Here is a 24773-nt window from a genome sequence, read left to right as displayed (position 1 = left end):
TCGCCAATTTGTCGCTAGCAAGGGAAAAGATAGATTTCTTTGTTGCTGTGTTTCGACACAGGGAGAGAAACTGGATTCTCTGTTACTGGGTTTCGTAGTTTGTTGTCGGGAAATGATTCACACTATAAAAGACGTTGGCTTTTAAAATGGAAGTTGATTTCCCAGTATAATGCAAATCAAATTGCCACTCAACATGCAGAAACGGTTTTCAATAAATAAAACATGTCAATGTTTTCAACTGTATTGGCCAGTCTCTTTATTCTCGGCATTGTATTTATGATATTATATTTAACAGAAACAGCAAGTGCATGTCAGTTTTTGGATTTACTGTACGCCTTGCTGCTTCTTTCGCTTTAGTATTACAAAGTATTGGCTTTCAACAATAAATGCTCTTGGTGTTGGTCTTGCTGAGGTAGTAATCATCGAAATATACACGAGAACACAAACACGTGTTGGCAAACGTTACTCCTCCATTAAATATGATCTTAGCCAATCGGGTAAAGCCAGCAATGTTTGAATAGTATGTTGCTATGCTAACATTTGATAAACACGGCAGTTGCCCTGCTGCATTCAGTTGATATACGATATGTTTTTGATTTAATTTGATTGCCAGTGATGGGCAAATATTTAACTACTACTTCTTGGTTTTCATTATAGTTTGCATGAAGAAATCACTTAAATGCCAATCGTTTTGGGGCAAGCACCAATGTCATGGGACTCCATGTTATACAAGTTATGTACAGTTTACAACTTGGTTTTACTTCAAAACCGCATTGCTGCAAACAAATTACAAACTAAAACGAACGAAGCATTTTACAGTAAATGCTAATCTGCATTTAACACAAAAGAAAGTTTGCAAAGAATGTGATGCAATTTATTTAGACAAGCCCCTAAAGAGGAACAGAAACCTTCGTAAAAACCCGGAACATACCCAGAATTCAAATAAGTTTCGGTTCTCAGTGCGCTAACTATAGTCTGAATAACGTCATCGTATATAAATAATTCATTGAAATAAATGCCCATTTTACTACAAGCAGTGTGGGTCAAGTTGCTGCGACTGTGTAAGATAAGGAAGTAACTGATACATGCTATTTGATCAAATTTATCACTATGCAGGCCATACGGTAACTTTGTTTTAATTTTTACCGGTACGTGTTAATGATAATGTACACATTTCTCTCCCTGCCTTTTATGCTGTATGTTGTTGAAGTGTATCAAATGTCGCATTGGGAGCCCCTGTCACGCAACGGCTTTATTGTCATTTCAAATGTCGCAATGAAATTCCCTTAACCTGACCCGAGTTCCTCGTCAAGATTGAAAAAAACGAATTAGAGTCCACACAACGCCAATTAAAATCTATAGACACACCTTACACCATGACAAGGAGAACTGGTTTAATCGAAACTCGATACTATTGTATCGGTAACCATCGAATGATGTAATTGGTCGAATTGTTGTGTGTGTTGAAGAGCGTAGTCTCTTTCTACTTATTGTAAATCCTTGATTTATCAACTGCCAAAACTATGTTTCTGCTCTCACAAACCACAAAATGACAGCAGATAAGCTATATACCAGCCCACCGTTTACCATATACGCCACACAGTGCATATTGCGGCGATTGCAAGGTTTTAAAGTAGCTTGGTTAGATGGGTTCTAGGTTTTCACTGCTACTTATATCTTTCTTCCGCCATGTAATTCCGAATGTGTTGTGTTGTGCGGCATAGTGGCATAGTTTCAACCAATATTTGGTCCGTGTGAATTGTTGGGATCTTGTCTTCCCATCACAAACATATTAAACATTACTAACTTTAAACGCTATTCTCATTGTAAGCTTCGATGTCACGAATTATGCGTGGATTTGCGGCACTTACAACACAACATAATATTTACACTAGTAGTAAAACCGCTGTTGGTAATATTTAACCGACGCCTAGAACAATGAGGCGTAAAGCACCAAGACGAATAAATGGAGGGGAGTTCCAGCAACGCTTTTCACATGACATTTTCCCGCTATTTTAACGGCCAACGAAAAACACCGCTTTATTTTGCTTGACATTTACACACCCTGTCTGGGACGTGGGCTAGAATACATGAGACGAAAAAAACTTTTCTCGATTTAGGTAAATGCCTGACGGAACATCCCTCACTGAATCGATGTGTTTTGTAAATATTAAGTAAACACTAAGGCTTACAATTGCGAATTACGCAGGTGCAAGGCCACATCTGCAGCTGGAAGGCGACGAATCGTTGCAAAAACAATCCAATCGCGACACGCACTGCTATGACGCTCAGTGTTCGCCGGATGTTACCGGATTGGGTAAAATTTAAGTTTCCTGCCAATTAGAATATGTGCAAGATTGAACAGAGTAATTTCAATAAAGCCAACAAACATATCACTGAAAACCAGTATACTATTTTGTGCGCTTAATAAATTGATACACCTTTGTGTTATGTGAACTCAAATGAGTTGAAGTGTATTATATAAAAATAGCGGTTTTATTCGACTGAGTATGCGTTTATCGACAGGTCTGATAACCTTTTTCTAGTTGCACGTTTTCATCAGGACAACGCACTTTCCCTACATCGCAAGTACTATCGCCAAAAATAAGGGATAAAAAGGAAAAAATGTCGTTGTTGGACAAACTTTTGTACATACAGTGTAACCCTAACTAGAGAATATGGTTTTGCTGTGATGTCATTCGTTTCGCCACCATCGGTTTGTACCGGGAACAGAAACTTCTGAAACAATACCCTTTCATTTGAATGCCTATGAATTCCTCTTCCCGGCGTTCCCACGCCTTGTAAATGGATTTTCTATGCAGTCATCACATATCGTATTTCGTTGAAACAAAACTCAAACACATACAGTATTTATACGTTTATTTTTCAAAATATCATAACTTGGTTTATAATTGAAAAACGTAGCAAAGGTTAAAATCTTGCTGAAGTCACATGCTGAAAACCACCTTTACAACTGCAGTCCGATAATGAGATAATTTTGCCATGATTTGACAATCAAATAGTATTAGTGCATAGATACAAAACGTTTCGTAAAAAAAATAAGTAACGCAAATATTTGCAAACATACATACTACACCATAAACACGTCGAAATACGTTTCAGACTGCTTTGGTAAAATATCAACGCCCTCAGGAAAGACCAAACGAACTTGTAATTTGTCATCCTTGTCGAGTTCCTGCACAACGCTTGAATCCAGCGTCTCCTTTTGGCAGTTTGACACCGTTTTGCTTGCTTCCAGCAAAATTGTGTAGTTGCTATTTGGGCCAGGCGAAATCAACACAACCTCTTGCGAGATTTCGTATCTATAAAAGTTGTTGTCAGTCATTTTAAGTATTTGACACCATCCTGCCCCGGAAGTGGCTGCAAGAGGAAGAAGAAATTATGAGTTAATCCATTACTCTCCTTATACCGGTTACCAACGAACTTACTTGCATAAGTTGAAAAAACGTGCAGCACAACCAAACAACATACAACATTGACGTCATCACTTGCAAATAACGCAGCACCAACACAAAAACCCAACTCAAATCATTTCAGGCGTTCTCTCGAAAAATGCAACGTAAGAAAATTGAGCTCACTCTTCGCTTTGATCCTGTTTGCATTCAAATGACGTGTGGAGATGTATGTTGTATTTCGCTCCTTTAGGAATGGTGACATAACTTTTGAGCTTGTTGTACTGAATGTTCTGGGAAAACGTTGTACCAGCGCCGTCTTCATCAATCCATTTCATGGTACAAGGATTTTTTCCACCTGAGCGCATCAATATCGTCATCGGTTATAACCTTAGCCCTTAAATTCGATTTCAAACTTATTCGATTTTAAATAGGCAGGTGATTGTTTACTATGACGTTTGGTAATGGTTTATAAGATCGTGGTAAGATATGCAACAGAGGTGCAATGAATAACATATAAATACAATGAGGAAACTACATGCTCTAACCTGTTGGAAGTTTGTTCTTGTTGCAGGTCAAATGGGCAGCTGGACGCTTGGACGTATCCCCAACTAATGTTTGAAGTTGGTTGCTGACGTAATTGTACGTATGGTCGTCCTTCAGAGCTTTTCCAACTGCAATACAAATACACATGATGAACATGATGCCGAATTAATGTTAAACGACATAAAATGTCCACACAGAATGTTTACATACTCAGAGTTACGTCGGTTTTACTTACTTTCTTTTAATTTCAGATGGCTCAACATGAATTCTTGCTCAGCTTTTACAATCTGATAAAACGAAAAGAAATATGGAACAACCACATTTACGAACTGCAAGGCTCGGATTTTCGCTTACCATCTCAACTTCTGCTACCGGGTAACTTTTACGTTCACCAATTGACACTCCAGCACTATGTGATTTGCTTTCAGCTTGATTGTATTTTGCAATAATTCTGTCAATCTCATCTTGGTATTGGCCCAGTCTGAATTCCCCATACACTGTTACCACTATGAGTGCAGTGGTATAAAACAAGACGGTTCCCAACACTGCGTTTGTTACTGTGCTGGCTGTAGAGGTTTTCTTCGTTGGAACGTCCATAACATCACTGCTTATTTCGCTGCAAACAACTCGGTTTGAACAACGACCATCTCGTTGCTTGCGGGGCTAGGTTAGGTTCCGCTTAGGCAACTGTGAAAAAGGTAACGGTTGACAACGTCTCAGGGCAACGCCATTCTGCTCGTATTCGGTCGATAGTACACTGAGCGTCAGGTTGCCTCTAGCAAACATGAAGAAAGTTGCGCTATTTCCAACGATAGCTGTTTTGCTTTGCACAGGTGCCTATGTGTTTGGAACGCTGCACATTTTCAATGTAATCAGCTCGTTGTCTTCCAAACTTGGTAAGTACCCTATAATAGTGGGTAAAACTAATGGGTAATACCAAATTTGTTTAACGTATCATTAGGAATAATCGCTTAAAACATGTTTCATGTCATCGTTGGGGGCAATTAGAGACCTTTGTAATTTCATGTAAGTTTACAATAAAATGCAATAGAGTGTTAAGCAATAGAGTGGTAAGCTGTATACTTGTATCGATACCATGTGTTTGATTGCTAAGACTTCAAATCCTGATTACCTTTTTACTGTGAAAGTGACTTTAAACTTGCAGAAACACTTCAAGTGCAACAAAAAGACGAGGAAACGAAAATAAAAAGTGCCCAAAGTGCAGATCCAGAATCATTAACTCGAGAGGAAGTAAAAGTAGGAACTATGTCGACTGTTGTAATTACTTTTCACTTATTTCAATTATCAGGAGTTTTTGTGTACGCGAAGGAACGTATGTGTTATGTTTGTTTGTTTATTTTAGGTGGTGAAAAAGATCTATCACAAACTCATGCGACGATGTGATTTGTGGAGTGAGAAGCTCGACGCCATAAAAGGTATGCGATTATGTTGTAAAGCTTTGGAAAATCAACTCAGATACAGTAACTTTTTAACGTATCATGCTACTTTGTATTCTTAATCATGCTGTTTTGTTCTTCTTTTTGTTTAATCCATGTTTGGTACAAATTAACAACGATCAGAGGATACAGAAATATAAAGTGTTCGTAAAAGTTGCATAAAAGGTAGATCCCCAGCGGGAAAGCCCCGGGGATTTTCCCAAATGACACGTCAGACTCTACGTCATCTTTTGTTTTCGTAGTAATGCAAAGGCTGGTGGCAAACGACACAACCGGTGCAAAGGATGAATTTCTTGAAGTGAGAAGACCTAAAGTGCACGTCACGGCGCGAAAAAAACACGCCGTGCATTCAAACAAAGGCATGTTAAGTTACTTTATCTACAAGGTTTTAGCTTATGTTTGCCATGTGGTGATTCATGCTTTCCATCGTAATAATACTAACGATGATTTAGTCACAACAAACGCGAGACACGGGGTATACACCAACGGGAATCTCCTCGCCTCATTATCACATTTTCTGTGCAGGTGCAAGAAAGGTTACGTACTGGAAGCACGACCACCGCGCGGGAAAAACGTTCAAGTGCAACTTTGACCTTACTAACAGCAAGATAAGGGTGTCCCAAGAAGGCCGCTATTACCTGTACAGCCAAGTGAAATTTAAATACAAGAGACACCGTAAGTATACCTCACGAAAAGTGACTGATAATGGAGATAGGGACCCGAGAAAGCAAGGAACAATTTGTTTGTTATATTTACCACGACACGTGTATTAACCACGCAGGCCCAACGTGAGACAAGTCTGAAATTCTGATCTTGATGAATGTCCTGCACGATATGTTCATTAGTTCAACCAAACCTCAAGCAACGGCTGTTTTTTTTTAGAAACACCGAGTCTTCACCGTCACAGCATAAAAATCATTCCGGGCGGAACCAACTTGGACACGACTGTCTTTGAAAGCTGCTACTATTTGGGAAACGAAAAGGGTGGCGAGAAGAACGGAACGAAAGTGTCCAACCAAGGGGCGGTTCTTCATTTGAACAAGGGAGACGAGTTGTACGTTGAAGCAGACACCGGTCTCCACAGTAAACTGGTCGCTAAATATGACGCCGACACATTTTTCGGCATGTACATGGTCTCTTGAAGCTGATCGTGCGCCGAACTGTAAAACAATAAAGAACTATTCTTGTATAATAACGTGACGTTGGTCGGGTAGCACCAGCCATGCAAACCCGTAGGCGGTAACTCAAAGCGAGTGCCTTTTCACTGTGATGAATATAATGAATATATGCAACTTTACTCCCCTGTGATATTCACTTTTCAAGGTGTAACGGATCGGTTAAGTAACTCCTCGAAGCAATGTAATACAATAGTGTCAATCCCCAGCATTGTGTCTGGCTGCAGACCAACGGCAAATTGTGATTCTCTGTGAGAAAATTGCGACTGCTGGCATGGGAACATGACGCAATCATCTAAACGGTTTTATCAGTCACTTATTTGTCGTTGGTTGTTAACTGCGTAGCAATTTTCAACAAAAGGCAGCAAAAAAACAAAGGAAGAGTTTCACGGTTCGTTGGTTCTTCGTCTTGCGACACAGAGAGTTTTTCTTACAAAGCAATACATGGTCGGTAAATACCTTGCCCATAAGTGGAGGTGAAACCTTAGTTTCGACGCGAAACCGGAGTATCGAGGCGCTTTCGGAGTAAATTGTCAGTGGTGTAGGGTTAACTGTTTACCCACGCTTCACCACATTACCACAGCAAAAATCCATTGTGGTCAACAATGAACCGTTGCAACACTAGACGTCAATTTAAAAAGAGGAACTAATGTGGCGCCAAGAGGAACCGAAAACCAGAGGCGTGACTTAAATAAACATGACTGCTCAACCGGAGCTGTAACCTGGGAGCTCAGACTTGTTTACCGCCTTCCAGTCTTTGCAGCCTTGCTTTGCGTGCGGCAATCCCTAGCGGCGATACAGACAGACCAACACAACAGACAAGGCTTCAACTAAACACAGTTGACACGGACAAACGCCATTGTTGTGATGACAATAAGCATTACCTTCTCTATGAAACAAAAACATCGAAACAGAATTTTATTACATAAAAAACGACAGCGTTGCAGTAGAACCAATGTAATCAACATTAAACAGCAATAAGTTGTTTTGCTGATTTCGAAGCAAACACGCCCACAATCCGCCCCTCACAGCGTTAGAGTTGATCTCTAGCTCCACCTTTCAGCAACTTTTTGTTGCGCGATGTGAAAACCGGATGCGATTCAGGTTTTGGACACAGAAGATTTTTTTGCATCCAGAAACCTTTGAAAGGATTCTTCGTCTTCTTCTTCTGTTTAAAAAATGTTTATTTTGTTTAGAAAAAGGGCCTTTGTTTGTCAACTCAATATGAGGTTAGTTTACATGTAAACGATTGTAATTTTGTGGTTGTCCATTTGTAATATCTCTTTGTAAATTAGAAGGAATAGCATCCTATCATACACTAACCTTCGCCCCCGTCAGAATTGTCAGAAGTATCATCATCATCACCAAGGTCTACAATTATCCCTGGTTCTGCGACCAACTCTGCAAAACAGAAACCATTCATATTGTTGAAACACTGCTGCTGTGGTTGGTTTAGGGCTGTGACATATGGGTCCTAACTCATGTATTGTACTGAATATTAGTCTCTGTCAATTTGGAGCTAAATTTTACTGTAGCATATTGGTAACATTGGCACAAATTCAGTTTGATCGAAAGGGAATTATTTTTTCGTCCTGGAAGTAAGTTTTATGTATTATCATCACACATAATTTTGCTAACAGTCACAAACAATTGCAAGAGAAGAATAATTTGAAAAAACAGTATATCTGCATCAGTGGGTAGTTTTGCACTTTCTTTCTTTCTTAGCTCATTTAACCGTCTTGCTCTTAACTTGTCATACTCTGGTTTGTATTCCCTATTCAAATAAGATAAATACTAACCCATTTGTGCTAACTTTTATGCAAAACAACCTGCATGGAAAATGAAGCACATGTAACAATTAAAAAGAAACTAATGAAACCAAATGAGATGTGTTTATTTTATTACTTCACATATTCTTCTCTGGCTTCGTCAACGGCTTTTAAAAGATTATCAGTTCCAGCTCCAGTAACAGCAGAAAATCCAACAAGCTATGCAGTTATTCAAAGTCACATGGAGATTACACACAAAAACCACAGGTTCAATACGATAAAAGCTGTCTAAGTTACAAGTAGTACCTTAAGTGTGTACTAAAATTCATCTAACACAAGACTCATGGAACGGGATAAGTTTGACATATAGCTTGTATCTGCATTCAAAGCATCTTGAAAAGCAGTGAAATCTGTAGTCCACTCAACAGCAAAGCTGTGGTCTACTATGTCAGTCCACAAAACAAAATTCCACTAATCAGGGGATGTCTCGGACAGCAAGTTTTAACAGACGTTTTTTTATTTATTTAACAAATAACTGAATCATACTTGACGCAATATCAGCATTGGGGCATTAGCGCATAAAATATCATTCAAGCTTTCAGGAATCGGGGCGTGGCCACTTATCGTTTCGACCCTTCCACACATTTATGCTTTGGGTAAATCGTGTACGTTTAACGGCAGCACGGATATCATAGATTTTAGAGTCAACAAAAGATTTTTTATCTTTGGGACTTTTTCTTACTGCCAAAATTCAATCATTTCATCCAGCCTCTGTTTATTCTCTACTATGACCGATAATTTTTCATAAAACTCAAAAATTGTTGCCTTTTCGCGATTTTTTGCCATGATGTCCGAAGTATCCCCGACGACGAGACGACATAGAAATTCCTAAACTATGGCCATATTTTTAAAGGTTACACAAAATCATCATTGGCCTATCCAAGAATACATTTTTGAATATGCAATCAACCAAAAATTACTGCATTTTGATTAACTGTGACTGATATATAACCTTACACATACAAATTGAAAACCTTGGTTTCACTGATAAATCGACTTTTTCGATTATATCTTTGTAAGCAGACATGATTTAATTACAAAGTTCCTGTTAACGTTTGATGGAGAATCTTAACAATACCTAATTGTGACGTAAAACACCTGGTCCGAGGTATCCCCGTGTCCGAGGTATCCCCGGTCTCCCCTACCTTGTTCATGACCACTATAAAGGGCAACAGCCGGGAACTCGTTCTTTTCGGGAACTCGTACAATGCCTCTTTTAACTTTTTCCTCCACCTGCGAAAGAAACAGTTTTGAACCTTCCTCTGTTAAGTGAATACCATCCTTTGCAAGAAAATGCATTGGAACCGCAGTTTCTATGAACGTGAAGTTCATAGAAACCCATAGAACGTAAAACTTTTCTCGATTTAGGTAAATGCCTGACGGAACATTCCTCACTGAATCGATGTGTTTTGTAAATATTAAGTAAACACTAAGGCTTACAATTGCGAATTACGCAGGTGCAAGGCCATATCTGCAGCTGGAAGGCGACGAATCGTTGCCAAAACAATCCAATTGCGACACGCACTGCTATGACGCTCAGTGTTCGCTGGATGTTACTGGATTGTGTAAAATTAAAGTTTCCTACCAATTAGAATATGTGCAAGATTGAACTGGGTAATTTCAATAAAGCCAACAAAGATATCACTGAAAACCAGTACACTATTTTGTGCCCTTAATAAATTGATGAACCTTTGTGTTATGTGAATTCAAATGAGTTGAAGTGTATTATATAAAAATATCGGTTTTATTCGACTGAGTATGCGTTTATCGACAGGTCTGATAACTTTCCCTATATCGCAAGTACTATCGCAAAAAATAACGGGATAAAAAAGAAAAAATGTCGTTGTTGGACAAACGTGTAACCCTAACTAGAGAATATGGTTTTGCTGTGACGTCATACGTTTCGCCACCATCGGTTTATACCGGGAACAGAAACTTCTGAAACAATATCCCTGTTTTCATTTGATTCCTGTGAATTCCTCTTCCCGGCGTTCCCACGCCTTGCAAATGGATTTTCTATGCAGTCATCACATATCGTATTTGGTTGAAACAAAACTCAAACACATACAGTATTTATACGTTTATTATTCAAGTTATCATAACTTGGTACATAATTATAAAAACGTATCAAAGCTTTAAATCATGTTGAAATAAAAGATCCTGTTGACGGTCAAGTCAGAAGCTTGCAACCATTTCTACAACTGCAGCCAAATAATGAAGCACACCTTTAGTGTTTGTGCATAGTTACGTTTTTACAAAATGTTTCGTAAAAAATAAGTGACGCAAATATTTGCAAACATACTTACTACACCATAAACACGTCGAAATACGTTTCAGACTGCTTAGGTAAAATATGAACGCCCTTACCAAACAAACTTGTAATTTGTCATCTTTGTCGAGTTCCCGCACAACGCTTGAATCCAGCGTCTCCTTTCGGCAGTTTGACACCGTTTTGCTTGCTTCCAGCAAAGTTGTATAGTTGCTATTTGGGCCAGGCGAAATCAACACAACCTCTTGCGAAATTTCGTATCTATAAAAGTTGTTGTCAGTCATTTTAAGTATTTGACACCATCCTACCTCGGAAGAGGCTGCAAGAGGAAGAAGAAATTATGGGTTAGTCCATTACTCTACTAAGTTACCGGTAACCAATGAGCTTACTAGCATAAATTGAAAAAAGTGCAGCACAACCAAACAACTTAACCCAACTCAAATCATTCCAGGCGTTCTCTCAGAAAATGCAACGTAAGATAATTGAGCTCACTCTTCGCTTTGATCCTGTTTACATCTAAATGACGTGTGGAGATGTGTTATATTTCGCTCCTTTAGGAATGGTCACAAGACTTTCGGGCTTGTTATACTGAATGTTCTGGGAAAACGTTGTACCAGCGCCGTCTTCATCAATCCATTTCATGGTACAAGGATTTTTTCCACCTAAACGCATCAATATCGTGATCGGTTAACCTTAGCCCTTAAATTCGATTTCAAAGTTATTCAATTTTAAATAGGCAGGTGATTGTTTACTATGACGTTTGGTAATGGTTTATAAGATCGTGGTAATATATGCAACTGAGGTGCAATGAATAACATATAAATACAATGAGGAAACTACAGCTGTAGAGGTTTTCTTCGTTGGAACGTCCATTACATCACTGCTTCTTTCGCTGGAAACAACTCGGTTTGAGCTCGAAGCTTGAGGAGATAGGTTCCGCACAAACGCAGTTCCGCTGTTTCGCATTGCTGAAAAAGGTTTCAGCGTTGACAGTAGGCCTATGTATCAGGACAATGTCAGTCCGTTGTTAATCGGTCGATAGTACACTGAGCGTCAGGTTGCCTCTAGCAAACATGAAGAAAGTTGCGCTATTCCCAACCATAGCTGTTTTGCTTTGCACAGGTGCCTATGTGTTTGGAACGCTGCACATTTTCAATGTAATCAGCTCGTTGTCTTCCAAACTTGGTAAGTACCTTATAATAGTGGGTAAAACTAATGGGTAAAACCAAATTTGTTTGACGTATCATTAGGAATAATCGCTCAAAACATGTTTCATGTCATCGTTAGGGGCAATTAGAGGCCTTTGAAATTTCATGTAAGCTTACAAGAAAATTACGCTTTACAATAGAGTGGTAAGCTGTATACTTGTATCGATATCATGTGTTTGGTTGCTAAAACTTCAAATCCTAATTACCGTTTTACTGTGAAAGTGACTTTAAACTTGCAGAAACACTTCAAGTGCTACAAAAAGACGAGGAAACGAAAATAAAAAGTGCCCAAAGTGCAGATCCAGAATCATTAACTCGAGAGGAAGTAAAAGTAGGAACTATGTCGACTGTTGTAATTACTTTTCACTTATTTCAATTATCAAGAGTTTTTGTGTACGCGAAGGAACGTATGTGTTATGTTGTCTACTGTTTATTTTAGGTGGTGAAAAAGATCTATCACAAACTCATGCGACGATGTGATATGTGGAGTGAGAAGCTCGACGCTATCAAAGGTTTGTGATTATGTTGAAAAGCTTTGGAAAATCAACTCAGATACAGTAACTTTTTAACGTATCATGCTACTTTGCATTCTTAATCATGCCATTTTGTTTTTCTTTTATTTATATCTTTGAACAAAGTAACAACGATCAGAGGACACAGAAATATAACGTATTCGTAAAAGTTGCAGAAAAGTGAAAGGTAGATCCCCAGCGGGAAAGCCCCAGGGATTTTCCCAAATGACACGTCAGACTTTACGTCTTTTTTTGTTTTCGTAGTAATGCAGAGACTGGTGGCAAACGACACAACCGGTGCAAAGGATAAATTTCTTGAACTGAGAAGACCTAAAGTGCACGTCACGGCGCGACAAAATCACACCGTGCATTCAAACAAAGGCATGTTAAGTTACTTTATCTACAAGTTTTTAGCTGATGTTTGCCATGTGGTGATTCATGCTTTCCATCGTAATAATACTAACGATGATTCATCGACTCAATCACAACAAACGCGAGACACGGGTTATACACCTACGGGAATCTCCTCGCCTCATAATCACATTTTTTGCGCAGGTGCAAGAAAGGTTACGTACTGGAAGCACGACAACCACGGGGAAAATAAAACGTTCAAGTGCTACTTTAACCTTACTAACAGCAAGATAAGGGTGTCCAAAGAAGGCCGCTATTACCTGTACAGCCAAGTGAAATTTGAATACAAGAGACACCGTAAGTATACCTCACGAAAAGTGACTGATAATGGAGATAGGGACCCGAGAAAGCAAGGAACAATTTGTTTGTTATGTTTACCACGACACGTGTATTAACCACACAGGCCCAAAGTGAGACAAGTCTGAAATTCTGATCTTAATAAATGTCTTGCACGATATGTTCATTAGTTCAACCAAACCTCAAGCAACATGCTGTTTTTTTAGAAACACCGAGTCTTCATCGTCACAGCATAAAAATCATACCTGGCGGAACCAGCTTGGACACGACTGTCTTTGAAAGCTGCTACTATTTGGGAAACGAAAAGGGTGACGAGAAGTACGGAACGAAAGTGTCGAACCAAGGGGCGGTTCTTCATTTGAACAAGGGAGACGAGTTGTACGTTGAAGCAGACACCGGTCGCCACAGTAAACTGGTCGCTAAATGTGACGCCGACACATTTTTCGGCATGTACATGGTCACTTGAAGCTGATCGTGCGCCGAACTGTAAAACAAAGGACTATTCTTGTATAATAACGTGACGTTGGTCGGGTAGCACCACCCATGCAAACCCATAGGGCGGTAACCCAAAGCGAGTGCCTTTTCACTGTGATGAATATACTGAATATATGCAACTTTACTCCCCTTTTCTCTGTGAGAAAATGCGATTGGCATAAAAGCATGACGCGATCATCTAATAAACGGTTTTATCAGTCACTTATTTGTCGTTGGTTGTTAACTGCGTAGCAATTTTCAATAAAAGGCAGCAAAAAAACAAAGGAAGAGTTTCACGGTTCGTCGGTTCTTCGTCTTGCGACACAGAGAGTTTTTCTTAAGCAATACATGGTCGGTAAGTACCTTGCCCAAAATTGGAGGTGAAACCTTAGTTTCGACGCGAAATCGGAGTATCGAGGCGCTTTCGGAGTAAATTGTCAGTGTTGTAAGGTGAACTATTAACCCACGCTTCACCACATTACCACAGGAAAAATCCATTGTGTTTTCGTATACGAGGTAAAATTTCTCAAATTAGTGAATAAATTACCTAAATGTAAGCTTCTCAAACTGTTTGGGACACACCAATCGTTGAATTCTTACCGGAGCGCGGTTAACAAAGAACCCTTGCAACACTCGTAAATCTAAAAAAGAGGAACTAATGTGGCGACAAGAGGAAACCGAAAACCAGAAGCGTGACTTAAAGGACGCATATTGGTATTTCTATGAAAATTGGTTTTGGTGCTGGGAAATGCCCACCGTGTAAACCTGTGTCACAATGCAAAGTCATGCATCACCAAGCAAAGCAGTGACGCAATTAAGTTAAATTTACGTTTGAATGAGCGCACATGTGCGTGCTGTTGTCATGGCGAATTTTAGGGTGTTTGGGGCAGTTTTAGTGGGGTTTTGGGCTATTCCAATTAGGTAGTAACTTGCTGGTGGGTGCTGCTGAAAATTATGTTGAAAATGGAGCAAAAAAATCAGGCTGTGTTTGAGGAAAAATGAATCGTTTAATTGTCCAATTATTTGTGATTTTATGAAAGATCCATTCCATATCTATAAAGTTTGATCGAAATTAGTCTCCGAAAAAATTGATTTAGCCATCCCCCTAGGGCTATTTGCCCCCCTGGTTACTCAGTATTTGGGTTAAAAGAGCAACAAAAAATGGAACTGGATTTTGCAGAAAAATGAATCGTTCAACTACCCACTCATTTGCATTTTTTTGTAAGTTCCCACTCTTCTCTATACGATGGCATCAAATTTAGTTGCTGAAAAAGTGGCAAAGCCCTTCCCCAAGGGCTGGGTATACTCCTCTGTTGGTCATATGATCTTCCAGGAGGCCCAACATGTCCATGCTCTGTACTGTCTCATCCAGGAGCAAATTTTTCTTTTTCAACTTTGTAGAATTTTAGGTCCCTATGTAAGTCACAAGACCCATCAACGGTCATTGGGAAACAAGCGGAACAGTCGCTAGATGCATTACAGCCGAGGGCCTTGAACACAGGATTTCTCCAATCTAATACCCATATACGTCCTAAAATAAACATGACTGCTCAACCGGAGCTGTAACCCGGGAGCTCAGACTTGTTTGCCGCCTTTCTTTGCGTGCGGCAATCCCTAGCGGCGATACAGACAGTCCAACACAACAGACATGTGTTTGCAACAGACAAGGCTTCAACTTAATACAGTTGACACGGACAAACGCCATTGTTGTGATGACAATAACCATTACCTTCTCTATGAAACAAAAACATCGAAACCGAATTTTATTACATAAAAAACGACAGCGTTGCAGTAGAACCAATGTAATCAACATTAAACAACAATACGTTGTTTTGCTGATTTCGAAGCAAACACGCCCACAATCCGCCCCTCACAACGTTAGAGTTGATCTCTAGCTCCACCTTTCAGCAACTTTTTGTTGCGCGATGTGAAAACCAGATGCGATTCAGGTTTTGGACACAGAAGATTTTTTTGCATCCAGAAACCTTTGAAAGGACTCTTCGTCTTCTTCTTCTGTTTAAAAAATGTTTATTTTGTTTTAAAAAAGGGCCTTTGTTTGTCAACTCAATATGAGGTTAGTTTACATGCAAACGATTGTAAATTTGTGGTTGTCCATTTGTAATATCTCTTTGTAAATTAGAAGGAATAGCATCCTATCATACACTAACCTTCGCCCCCGTCAGAACTGTCAGAAGTATCATCATCATCACCAAGGTCTACTCCTCGTGTTACAATTATCCCTGGTTCTGCGACCAACTCTGCAAAACAGAAACCATTCATATTGCACAAATAATGCTGCCGGATCCTAACTAATTTATTGCACTAAATGTGGGTCTTTGTCACTTTAGAGCTAGTTTTCACTGCAGCTTATTGATAACAATGACACAAATTCTGTTTCGTCGGATTATTTTATTCATCCTGGAGGTAAGTTTTGTGTATTAAGATCGCATATAATTTTGCTAACAGTCACAAATGCAAGAGAAAAATAATTTGGTAAAAGAGTATACCTGCATCGGTGGGTAGTTTTCCACTTTCTTTCTTTCTTAACTCTTTCAACCGTCTCGCTCTTAACTTGTCATACTCTGGTTTGTATTCACTGTGCACAAAAGATAAAACTCAATTTATTTATGGCTACTTTAGTACAAAAAAATATTCATGGAACATAAAACCCATCAACAATTAAAAAGAAACTAATGAAACCAAATGAGATGTGTTTATTTTCTTACTTCACATATTCTTCTCTGGCTTCTTCGACGGCTTGCAAAAGATCATCAGTTCCAGCTCCAGTAACAGCAGAAAATCCAACAAGCTATGCAGTTATACCAAGTCACATGGAGATTACACACAAAAACCACAGGTTCAATACGATAAAAGTTGTCTAAGTTACAAGTAGTACCTTAAGTGTGTTGTAAAATTCATCTAACACAAGACTCATGGAACGGGATAAGTTTGACATATAGCTTGTATCTGCATTTAAAGCATCTTGAAAAGCAGTGAAATCTGTAGTCCACTCAACAGCAAAGCTGTGGTCTACTATGTCAGTCTACAAAACAAAATTCACTAATTAGTCTCTACAAAATAAAGTTGAGCTTTTTAATGCAGGTCACTTACCTTGTTCATGACCACTATAAAGGGCAACTTGGTCTTGTATAATATACTGCAGGCATAGAGCATGTTGGACATGAAAGTAACAGGATTTGTACTTCTAGCTGTGTCCATCACATAAACAACAACTGTGGGGAATGTGGATGCCTAAAAACATATTGTTTTTTTTAATTGGTTAATGGATACAAAGAAAGTGCAACTCAGTATCTTAAAAAAATTTGACATCTACAGTAAATTGTATGTACAATAGAACTATCAGATGCCACAGCTTAAGGATATTTTCATAAAAAAATGAGAGCTGAAACAAAGGTAATGTCCTTTATTACAATTTTATAACTAAAAAGGTGAGATAAACACATCATATATATTTGAAGCATTGAAAAATATGAAGCTATTCTTACTAGGGTTTCGGTTATGATAGCCCCAGACGCTGACCATGTAAACACCTCTATTTGTCCTGGGGTATCAATAATTATATTCTTTACTTCACCAGATCGTTTTTGTAACAGAGACATAACCTGCAAACCAATGAAGAGACATAAAAATGGCAAAAACCTTATAACTTTGTATAATTTTTCTGCCCACCTGGTCAAATTTAGTAGCAAACAAATTGAGGGAAGTCATTATCCCACCATTGGGTCCTAAACCATACTGTTTCATAACCTCCTTGTATTTCACTGTGTCCTGAATGTCAATGTTTACTGGGAAAGGAAGTTCACTGACTGCTGGATCAAGGTTGATCACATATGGAGGCAACTGCTTTGTATGTAGATGGGCTGTGAGTCTCTGTAATATAACAAAATAGTACATGAAACAAAAAAACATGCACATTTTTTCAATTTTATTACACATGTAGTGCTTATTGACTAGCAGTTACCTGCACTAAGGTGGTTTTCCCCGATCCAGCCATCCCCAGGACAATCATAACTGTCGGTTGACCCAGAGGTGGTGGTACTCCATCGCCCTTCGAACTGGACGCTTCGGCCATGTCAAACACTTGCTTTAGGCAATTGTATGTAGAGAATGGCTGACAATAAAGTTACTTGAAGAAGTTTGCTCAAAAACTCTTGCATGAATATAGATTGACCACTTCAGTCATTTCAGGAAAAAGGGTGATTGTTTTTTTCTTTTTGTCGTTGCAGCAACACGTGAAAATTGACGCGCTTCAGTCAGTTGCTGGGATTTGACGTCATCATCAAAACCTACAAAATATACCATACGTGTTGTCATTATAATAGACTTTTGTTGCTGTTTTACATATCTCTAATAAAAACATGTTAGTGTATGAAGGTGTTTAAATTACTCTTTTTGAGTATACGATAATCTTGTTTTTAATATGTTTTCTTTCACTATTTTGAAGCAGCACATAGCCATACTTTCATTTTAGCCTTTCACGACGAAAAATGCAGTAAACAATTTTCGTTTTTTTTTGGAAAGAAAATATTAACTTCCATGCTTACTTATTTCATTATTTTATTTCCAATTTGTTAATCGTTACAGCGAATAAAGCGCATCGAGATAAGTGAAAAATTTTGGATGTAATTTGTGAAGGTCGTGAACAAAAAGTAAGTTTTTTTACAACATAGAAGTTCGATATTCCGGTGTAATCATACGTGTTTTTTACCAAAGCTTTCATTTTGACAATTATCAAAGTCCACGATGTTGAGACTACTGGCAAGACAAGCAGTCTCTCATGTTTCACGACGAACAAAAGTTACTCGTCCAGACAGTCCAAGATTTAAAGTTGGTGCAACACATATCTCTGACTCAGTGAATCCATTCTCTGTCACAGTAAGTGTAGCGATTTCATTTTGATAGTAGTGTTATATTAAAGCCCTACAAGGCGGTATTTTGTAATGTTGGGGGTTACTGTAATGGTAGGCTGCTTTGCCACATGATAGTTTGAGATTAGAAAGTATATGCATGCTGTGTATCTTATTACAATGAGACAGTTGGATGATGTGATTTACACTGAATACCACAGTACTTGGTATTCAATGTAATTGCAGTTCCAAAGTACATTTCATCTTTAAAATGATTTATTATTTTGATGAGGTTGATTGTGTTTTGCTTACACTGTCAGCCAATTTAAAGTTAGCATGTTTGCAAATAATTGCATACAAATAAACCTCAAATCCATATTTGTTCAATTACTGCTGAAGTTTTGGCAATTTGTAAATTTGCACAAGGGAACAATTTTGAAATATATAAATTTGCAAATTTGACTTACGGATAAAAGAAATTGTAGTTGGCTGAACTTCGTGTCTGTTTTTAATTGGTATGATCAATTTTTGTACAGGATCTTGTGATTGGCTTCACCACTTTCGCTGTGTTTACCTTTGGACCTGCAATATACATGGTGAAAGCTTGGCAAAAGTACAGACCTGCTGAGTAACATGTGAAGGCTTTTAATTTTTTTGCAAGTCCGAAACAGAAACTTTTATTTGGTCTAACACTTTCCATAATAATAAACTGGCGTGATTATTGTGTGCATCTATTTCCTGAATAGTTCACAATGAAACAGAGTTACAATTCAAGGAGAACTATTTCCATGGCAACACAAGAAGTAAAAAAAAAATTGCAGCTTGTTGAAGTGAGCTTAACTGGAAAAAAATTCTCTGCAACAAAGTTATGTATTGACTTGCTTTATTTACAGTTCTGTTAGTATATTAAGGAAATCTCTTGAAAATGTGGAACTTTATGGTTACAAAACCCAGTGAAAGAGGCGTTTTCGGTCACGACACACAAACGCACGTGGTAAGACTAGTTAATAGGTAATCAGGTATCACTCGCACACCCCCTCATATAGAAAAGCGTGTTTTAGATATTGGGATAGCCCTACACATTTACATTATTTAACAGCACTTAAACATTTTCAACTTGGAGAAAGGTTATTATAAAAATTTAGCAAAGCACAAATAATGCTATTAACGCATACCTACAGGTTGCGATCATTAGTAACCCAAATATTGCAAAGCCTTCACACATCTGAACAACTAGGATAGCCTAAAACGAACTTATCCCTATGATTAGAAGTAAATGGATTAACTAAATTTACGTGATTTGTGTTTGTATGACACAAATTAAAAATAGTAAATCTTATGTAAGCTCTGTGACACATAGTCAGCACGTAACGCAATTTTGGTGGGGGCCAAAAGGGTTTATTAAAAATAATTAATAAACAAATAAGAAAAGAATTAGCAACAAAACACGTAGACCGCACGATCTTTAATGCAACTAGTTTCATGCAAATTTTACCTTCGAATTACGTTTCGGATCTGTTTTGTCTGCTGGATGAGAAATCTTCTTGAAACGCGTAGGTCTGGCGCAAAAACTTAATGCTACAGCAAAAATCCAAAAGCTAAAGCAATTTCGTCTCAACCAGTCCCAAGCCCTGGATGTGTAGAAGCTGGAAGAGCGCTCGAAACAGCCCGACTCTTTTATAGAGTTTTTCTAACAGACCGCAAATTACGCACTCGCGGTAGTTACGGACGTGCCTACGTGACCAAGCCAATAGGCGGAACCCTCGCGAATAATGGAAGCATTGTTGGTGAACTGCTGACTGTTTCAAAGTGAAACCGAGTTATAGTCCTTTTCCTATGGAATGTGTAGCCTATAGTCAGTATATAGCCTCATAGCTTGAGAAACTGCTATTGTTTGTGTATTGATAGATAAAGAAAATTGTTAGCAAAATCCACAACTTATGGCGTTGTAAAGTATTGTCAGCAGTTGTTTTATACACCATTATTTTTGTCAACATCACGGTTATGGATGGCAGCCTATGCACACATACAAGTAGTAGCCTATATATTTTTGGTATGTTGTTGTAATCTTTTCTGTTATAGTACAGTCACATGTTAGCATTAGACAGACATGTTTCTTCAAAGAATTTTACGGGCTTCCCTTATTAACAAGGTTCCCAAACGAAACAAAGTGGTCAGGCCGGAATGGCCCAAGATGGCGCATGCTGATGGGCAGGGGCTTGTATTGGCTCGACGCCCACAGACCGCGACAAATGCAAAGGTAGGGAACGTTAGTAACAGGATTTCTTGCACATTTTGGTACACAAATAGCATGTTGCATGCTATCATGCAGCAAAAACCTTTTGCATACAAAAATAGTGTAGTTTTTACCACAAGGAAGTGGATGCTCTCATTTTAATTTATTTTTAGGATGTTATTATCGGATTCTGCACCATAGCTTTGTTTTGTTTCGGACCGGCAACGTATTTTACTTACCAGTGGAAAAAGTACAGACCCGAAGATGCCGATCGCTATTGAAACATTCTCTTGGTCTCTCTTTTAGTGCTTTAGCGTGTGCATTTGTGACAAAATACAAGATTTTCCTGAGGTAGAAAAAGTCATGCTAAACTGACTCATTTTAAAAGAATTGTTGTTTGTGCGCCAAGTTGTTTTTGCAACAAAAGAACATACTTCATCAAAAATAGGATCATTTTCAATAGAAAATAATAGCTACCTGACCTAAATTCTTGTGGTCTGTATAAACTGCTCTTAACAAAATGCTCACCGACAATTTGTCAACCAAACCTGACGCATTCTTTGAATAATTACAACTTTTAAACCAGATTTCATTTATACATTTTTAAAATCGGTAAAGATTTGACCAAACACTATGTACTCAAAGACCGTTAAACTCTGCACGACACAACATATTATATTATACGCATTATTCAAATTTTAGTAGGGCTCTTCCCACCAGTTTGCCCTGTATCATAAGGTTCATCGCCTCGTTGACATCATCCAGTGCATAGTGTCGTAGTGGCGGCGAGCTTACCTGTAACACAACGAGACAAATTAGTTCCAAGCTGGTTCAAGATAGTTTTACTTGAACGTAATGTCGGCAAAAAATTGGCCTCAACTGATTTTACTGTTCGCTCATCCAGTTTGGAGGCGAAACAGTTTTATGTTTGTGTGATATTAAACAGTAGTTAGCTTGTATATGGTGCTATTCTTGCTGCCAGCCATAGTAATTTTTTAAGAATTGTTCTTCTAGCAGATAACGAAAGTGTTTATTATAACCAGCGTATCGTCCACCATCCAGCGAGACATCCTCAGGGTTATGTAGCAACAACAATAGTTAGCTTGTCCTTAGTTTCTGTCTCACTAGCAACAAATCTATCACCTTCTTTTCTGCGACTAACTCAACGAGTTTCTGTAGCTGGGTAAAACTCCCCACGTGGACACCCTGGATGTGAGAGGAGTTGAGAACTATCTGGGGGAGAGAAAATTTCGCCGCTCCTCCGAACAAACCGACCATCGCTTGTATCCCATGCTGCAGCAATTATACCTCTTGCTAATCTTACAAGTTTAGAATGATTTATCATAGGTAGTAATGTTGTTTAAATGATCGAGTTATGTGTGTATTAGGTGTGGTTAATATTTTATGCAATAATTTTACCCGTATACTGCACTAAAAGATAAAATGTCGTTAGATACGGTGAGTATATTTAACAGCATTATCTATACCGACTCTAACAATGTTATATAAATACATCTTACCGGAAGCAAGGAATTGTGAGCAATTTGCGATGTGCTGGTCATGTTTACTAAGTCGATAACCGCGTCAAACCCATTCCGCAAACCCTTTTTCTTGGTGGCCTCAACGAGATCTGCTTCGTCGATGTCACGTGACCACAATATTGTGTCGTCACATCCCAGCTGTTTGGCGACAGCCAGTTTTTCCTCCTGGGCAGGAAAAATTATTTTTTAAAAACGCGGTTGCAGTACATTTCTCACTAAGTTTTAAACTCGTGATTTTACTCGCCGTTATATCAGCCACCACAATCTTTGTGTTGCTTGGCAACAGTGCTCTTGCGATCTGCAAACTCCACAACCCAAGTCCTCCAGCTCCTACGATCAGCAGCGATCCGCGACCTAAAAAAGACCATTCGAGGGTATACTGGCCCTAATGGTGGCGCTGTTGAGCATCTAAGCTATCCAACAGTATGGGTTCAAATCCCGGTGTGGTAAAAAAGGCAGGCATTCTGCAACACAAGTAAAGTCCCTAAACCCATATAGTAATGAAAAAACTAGACATTCGTGCAGTTCATAACTCGGGTTCGACCAGTTCCGGAAAAGGCAACAGATCCGTTTTCGAAAACTTTCGTCGCAATATAGTGGAATACCTGTATTTGCACAAACCTTCAAATGAAACAGCTGTTTCGATCACAGGTTTAACGTGGCTTACGGCATTGTATGTCGTTAAACCCGAACACGGAAGCATGCAAGCAACGTCCATTGGAAAAGAATCCGGTATCTTGACAACGAGTGTGCTCTCCGGTACAACTACGTGTGTGGCGTATCTGCAACGGAATGCAATCTTTTGGAAATGATTCGTACAATTTGTCCTCATTTATGTAGCATTTAGTATACAGAAAAAAAAACTTATCACGGCCTTACAGTTCAATCAATTCATTACGACAAAAAAACTTTTAATTCGTCACCGAGGCTGGTCATTGGTATAGTCAATGGTGTTTCAGTTGTACTGATCTTCTATACATATTTAGTTAGTTTCCCCACCCTCCAGGAATTCCAAATCCGTAGCACCGATCTCGTTTTCCACACCAGTTGAAGTGGTTTTTGGAGCAGTAGCCGCACTTTCCGCATCCCCGCCACGGGTAAACAGCTACCCGGTCACCAACTTTTATCTGGTCTAAAGTTATTTTAGTTGTTTTTATTTTTTTTAATCTTTACCACACCGGGATTTTCAAGGTTTAATTTTTTTTTAGTTTGTTGCACTACCACAGCGATTCGCTGTTCTTTACATTGTATTGTATCACGGATATTTAAAATGTGGTGCACGTATGATTATTTAGCTTGTCTCAAGTTTTGTCACGTGTTAATATATCAAATTGTGTCTTATTGTTGCTGTTGTCATAAAACTTTGAGAAAATCTATTTGTCCTAGTTAAATGAATTGTAATAGGAGCAATGATTATAGGAAGTATATATTCATTATTGTTCAAATCTCACCATTTTTCTGTTTCGCTCCCAACGACAGAATCGTCCCCGATATCTCATGACCAGGTGTAATAGGGAGTATGTAATTTGGACTGTCTGTGTATGTCACCGTAGAGAATCCATAATCTATAACATTTTCCCATTGTACGATATCAGAGTGGCAGATCCCACTGTAAGCTGTCTGACAGGTTGTAAAACGCATCAGTAAATAATCGAGTGACACATTATTTACATTTTTATCTTTACATGCTGCAGATCTTACCTGTAACACAAGACCCTCTTTAGGTGGCACCGGTATGTCAGCTGCACTAACAACCAAAGGCTCGTTCGGCTTCACTATTTCAGCTTTTATCATTTTCCTGTTGCTTTTTAATATATAATTTTAATAAATGTTCTGTTATTGTGCAAACAGCGCGAACTACATATACGTTAAACGCGAAAACGACTGCCATCACTCTCAAGTGCAGCCTCCTGTTGCTAAACACCTTGCTAGAGCTCAGACATTGGCGAACTGTTGGAATGCATTATATAAACAAATCCTATGTAAGGGTGTCATCTCTTCTCCAATAACTGAACACTCGAGGGTACGCAGAAGTGTTACATGCCATTGCATGACAAGGCAGGAACGCCTCACCGCCGTTTAGTTTTTTTTACTTCATAGATATTGAAAATTTCAAACGACATTAACTACGCGCTGGCAGACGATGTGCTCTTTCACATACTGGTCACATACTGGATTGAGCTTCGAGAATCCCTCGTCTTTCGCGACGACCTCGGTTCATATTGCATGAACAAACTAAGTCAGCAGTTTAGCCATCGATTTCGCTTTAGAAGCTTGTTTGCTTGCTCCGGACAACCTTTGACCTGGCCACAATATTTGCGAACTTAACGACTGGTGGAGCACGAGACACACCTGATAAGGCCGAGTGTGCGACAGTCGTTGCGTACTATCTGCCTAATGTTAACTTGAAGCAAAGTGTGTGGCTGCTTTACGGCATTGTAACCCGAGACAGACATGCCACACATAGCACGTTGAATGGGAAAGGTTGGCTTCAGCATTTTTTATTCGAAAACAACGTACAATATTGTCAAAACTTG

General features: G+C 38.8%; 6 protein-coding genes and 1 long non-coding RNA gene across 8 annotated transcripts; 4 read left to right on the top strand and 3 right to left on the bottom strand.

Annotated features, from left to right (window-relative positions):
- Positions 1-2863: 2863 nt before the first annotated feature.
- Positions 2864-4614, bottom strand: LOC145888623 (uncharacterized). Its single transcript, XM_082979416.1, has 5 exons — positions 4314-4614; positions 4195-4246; positions 3962-4087; positions 3600-3771; positions 2864-3323 (listed from the first exon to the last, which is right to left on the bottom strand). The coding sequence occupies exons 1-5, from the start codon at positions 4554-4556 to the stop codon at positions 3092-3094; spliced, it is 825 nt and encodes a 274-aa protein (XP_082835542.1). The 5' UTR covers positions 4557-4614; the 3' UTR covers positions 2864-3091.
- A 71-nt stretch (positions 4615-4685) lies between these two features.
- On the top strand, positions 4686-6823 carry LOC145888625 (uncharacterized). Its single transcript, XM_082979418.1, has 6 exons — positions 4686-4855; positions 5125-5216; positions 5323-5395; positions 5659-5775; positions 5942-6091; positions 6299-6823. Exons 1-6 carry the CDS (start codon positions 4744-4746, stop codon positions 6556-6558), a joined length of 804 nt encoding a protein of 267 aa, XP_082835544.1. The 5' UTR covers positions 4686-4743; the 3' UTR covers positions 6559-6823.
- A 4885-nt stretch (positions 6824-11708) lies between these two features.
- LOC145888624 (uncharacterized) lies at positions 11709-13806 on the top strand. The gene is made up of 6 exons (XM_082979417.1): positions 11709-11874; positions 12137-12228; positions 12337-12409; positions 12674-12790; positions 12965-13117; positions 13324-13806. The coding sequence occupies exons 1-6, from the start codon at positions 11763-11765 to the stop codon at positions 13581-13583; spliced, it is 807 nt and encodes a 268-aa protein (XP_082835543.1). The 5' UTR covers positions 11709-11762; the 3' UTR covers positions 13584-13806.
- Positions 13807-15341: 1535 nt separating this feature from the next.
- LOC145890549 (GPN-loop GTPase 1-like) lies at positions 15342-20126 on the bottom strand. 2 transcript variants are annotated; one of them, XM_082981657.1, is made up of 11 exons: positions 19955-20126; positions 18927-19041; positions 17574-17898; positions 17282-17482; positions 17098-17214; positions 16703-16843; positions 16488-16634; positions 16318-16400; positions 16099-16187; positions 15760-15849; positions 15342-15604 (listed from the first exon to the last, which is right to left on the bottom strand). In XM_082981657.1, the coding sequence occupies exons 3-11, from the start codon at positions 17682-17684 to the stop codon at positions 15537-15539; spliced, it is 1047 nt and encodes a 348-aa protein (XP_082837783.1). In that variant the 5' UTR covers positions 17685-17898; positions 18927-19041; positions 19955-20126; the 3' UTR covers positions 15342-15536. The 2 variants fall into 2 exon arrangements, with proteins under 2 accessions (XP_082837783.1, XP_082837784.1); XM_082981658.1 differs by lacking the exons at positions 18927-19041; positions 19955-20126 and adding an exon at positions 18321-18457.
- On the top strand, positions 18352-19183 carry LOC145890551 (uncharacterized). Its single transcript, XM_082981659.1, has 2 exons — positions 18352-18487; positions 18996-19183. Exons 1-2 carry the CDS (start codon positions 18356-18358, stop codon positions 19089-19091), a joined length of 228 nt encoding a protein of 75 aa, XP_082837785.1. The 5' UTR covers positions 18352-18355; the 3' UTR covers positions 19092-19183.
- A 392-nt stretch (positions 20127-20518) lies between the features above and the next one.
- On the top strand, positions 20519-21046 carry LOC145890552 (uncharacterized). The gene is made up of 2 exons (XR_014399563.1): positions 20519-20719; positions 20869-21046. It is a non-coding gene; the product is annotated as an uncharacterized LOC145890552 (long non-coding RNA).
- Positions 21047-21382: 336 nt separating this feature from the next.
- LOC145889975 (6-hydroxyhexanoate dehydrogenase-like) lies at positions 21383-24030 on the bottom strand. Its single transcript, XM_082981023.1, has 8 exons — positions 23938-24030; positions 23688-23856; positions 23236-23368; positions 22858-23018; positions 22481-22590; positions 22216-22401; positions 21821-21988; positions 21383-21490 (listed from the first exon to the last, which is right to left on the bottom strand). Exons 1-8 carry the CDS (start codon positions 24028-24030, stop codon positions 21383-21385), a joined length of 1128 nt encoding a protein of 375 aa, XP_082837149.1.
- Positions 24031-24773: the final 743 nt, after the last annotated feature.

Source organism: Ascidia mentula, chromosome 2 (genome assembly GCF_947561715.1).
Source record: "Ascidia mentula chromosome 2, kaAscMent1.1, whole genome shotgun sequence".
Lineage (NCBI taxonomy): Eukaryota > Metazoa > Chordata > Ascidiacea > Phlebobranchia > Ascidiidae > Ascidia > Ascidia mentula.
This window is presented reverse-complemented; position numbering and strand designations above follow the sequence as displayed.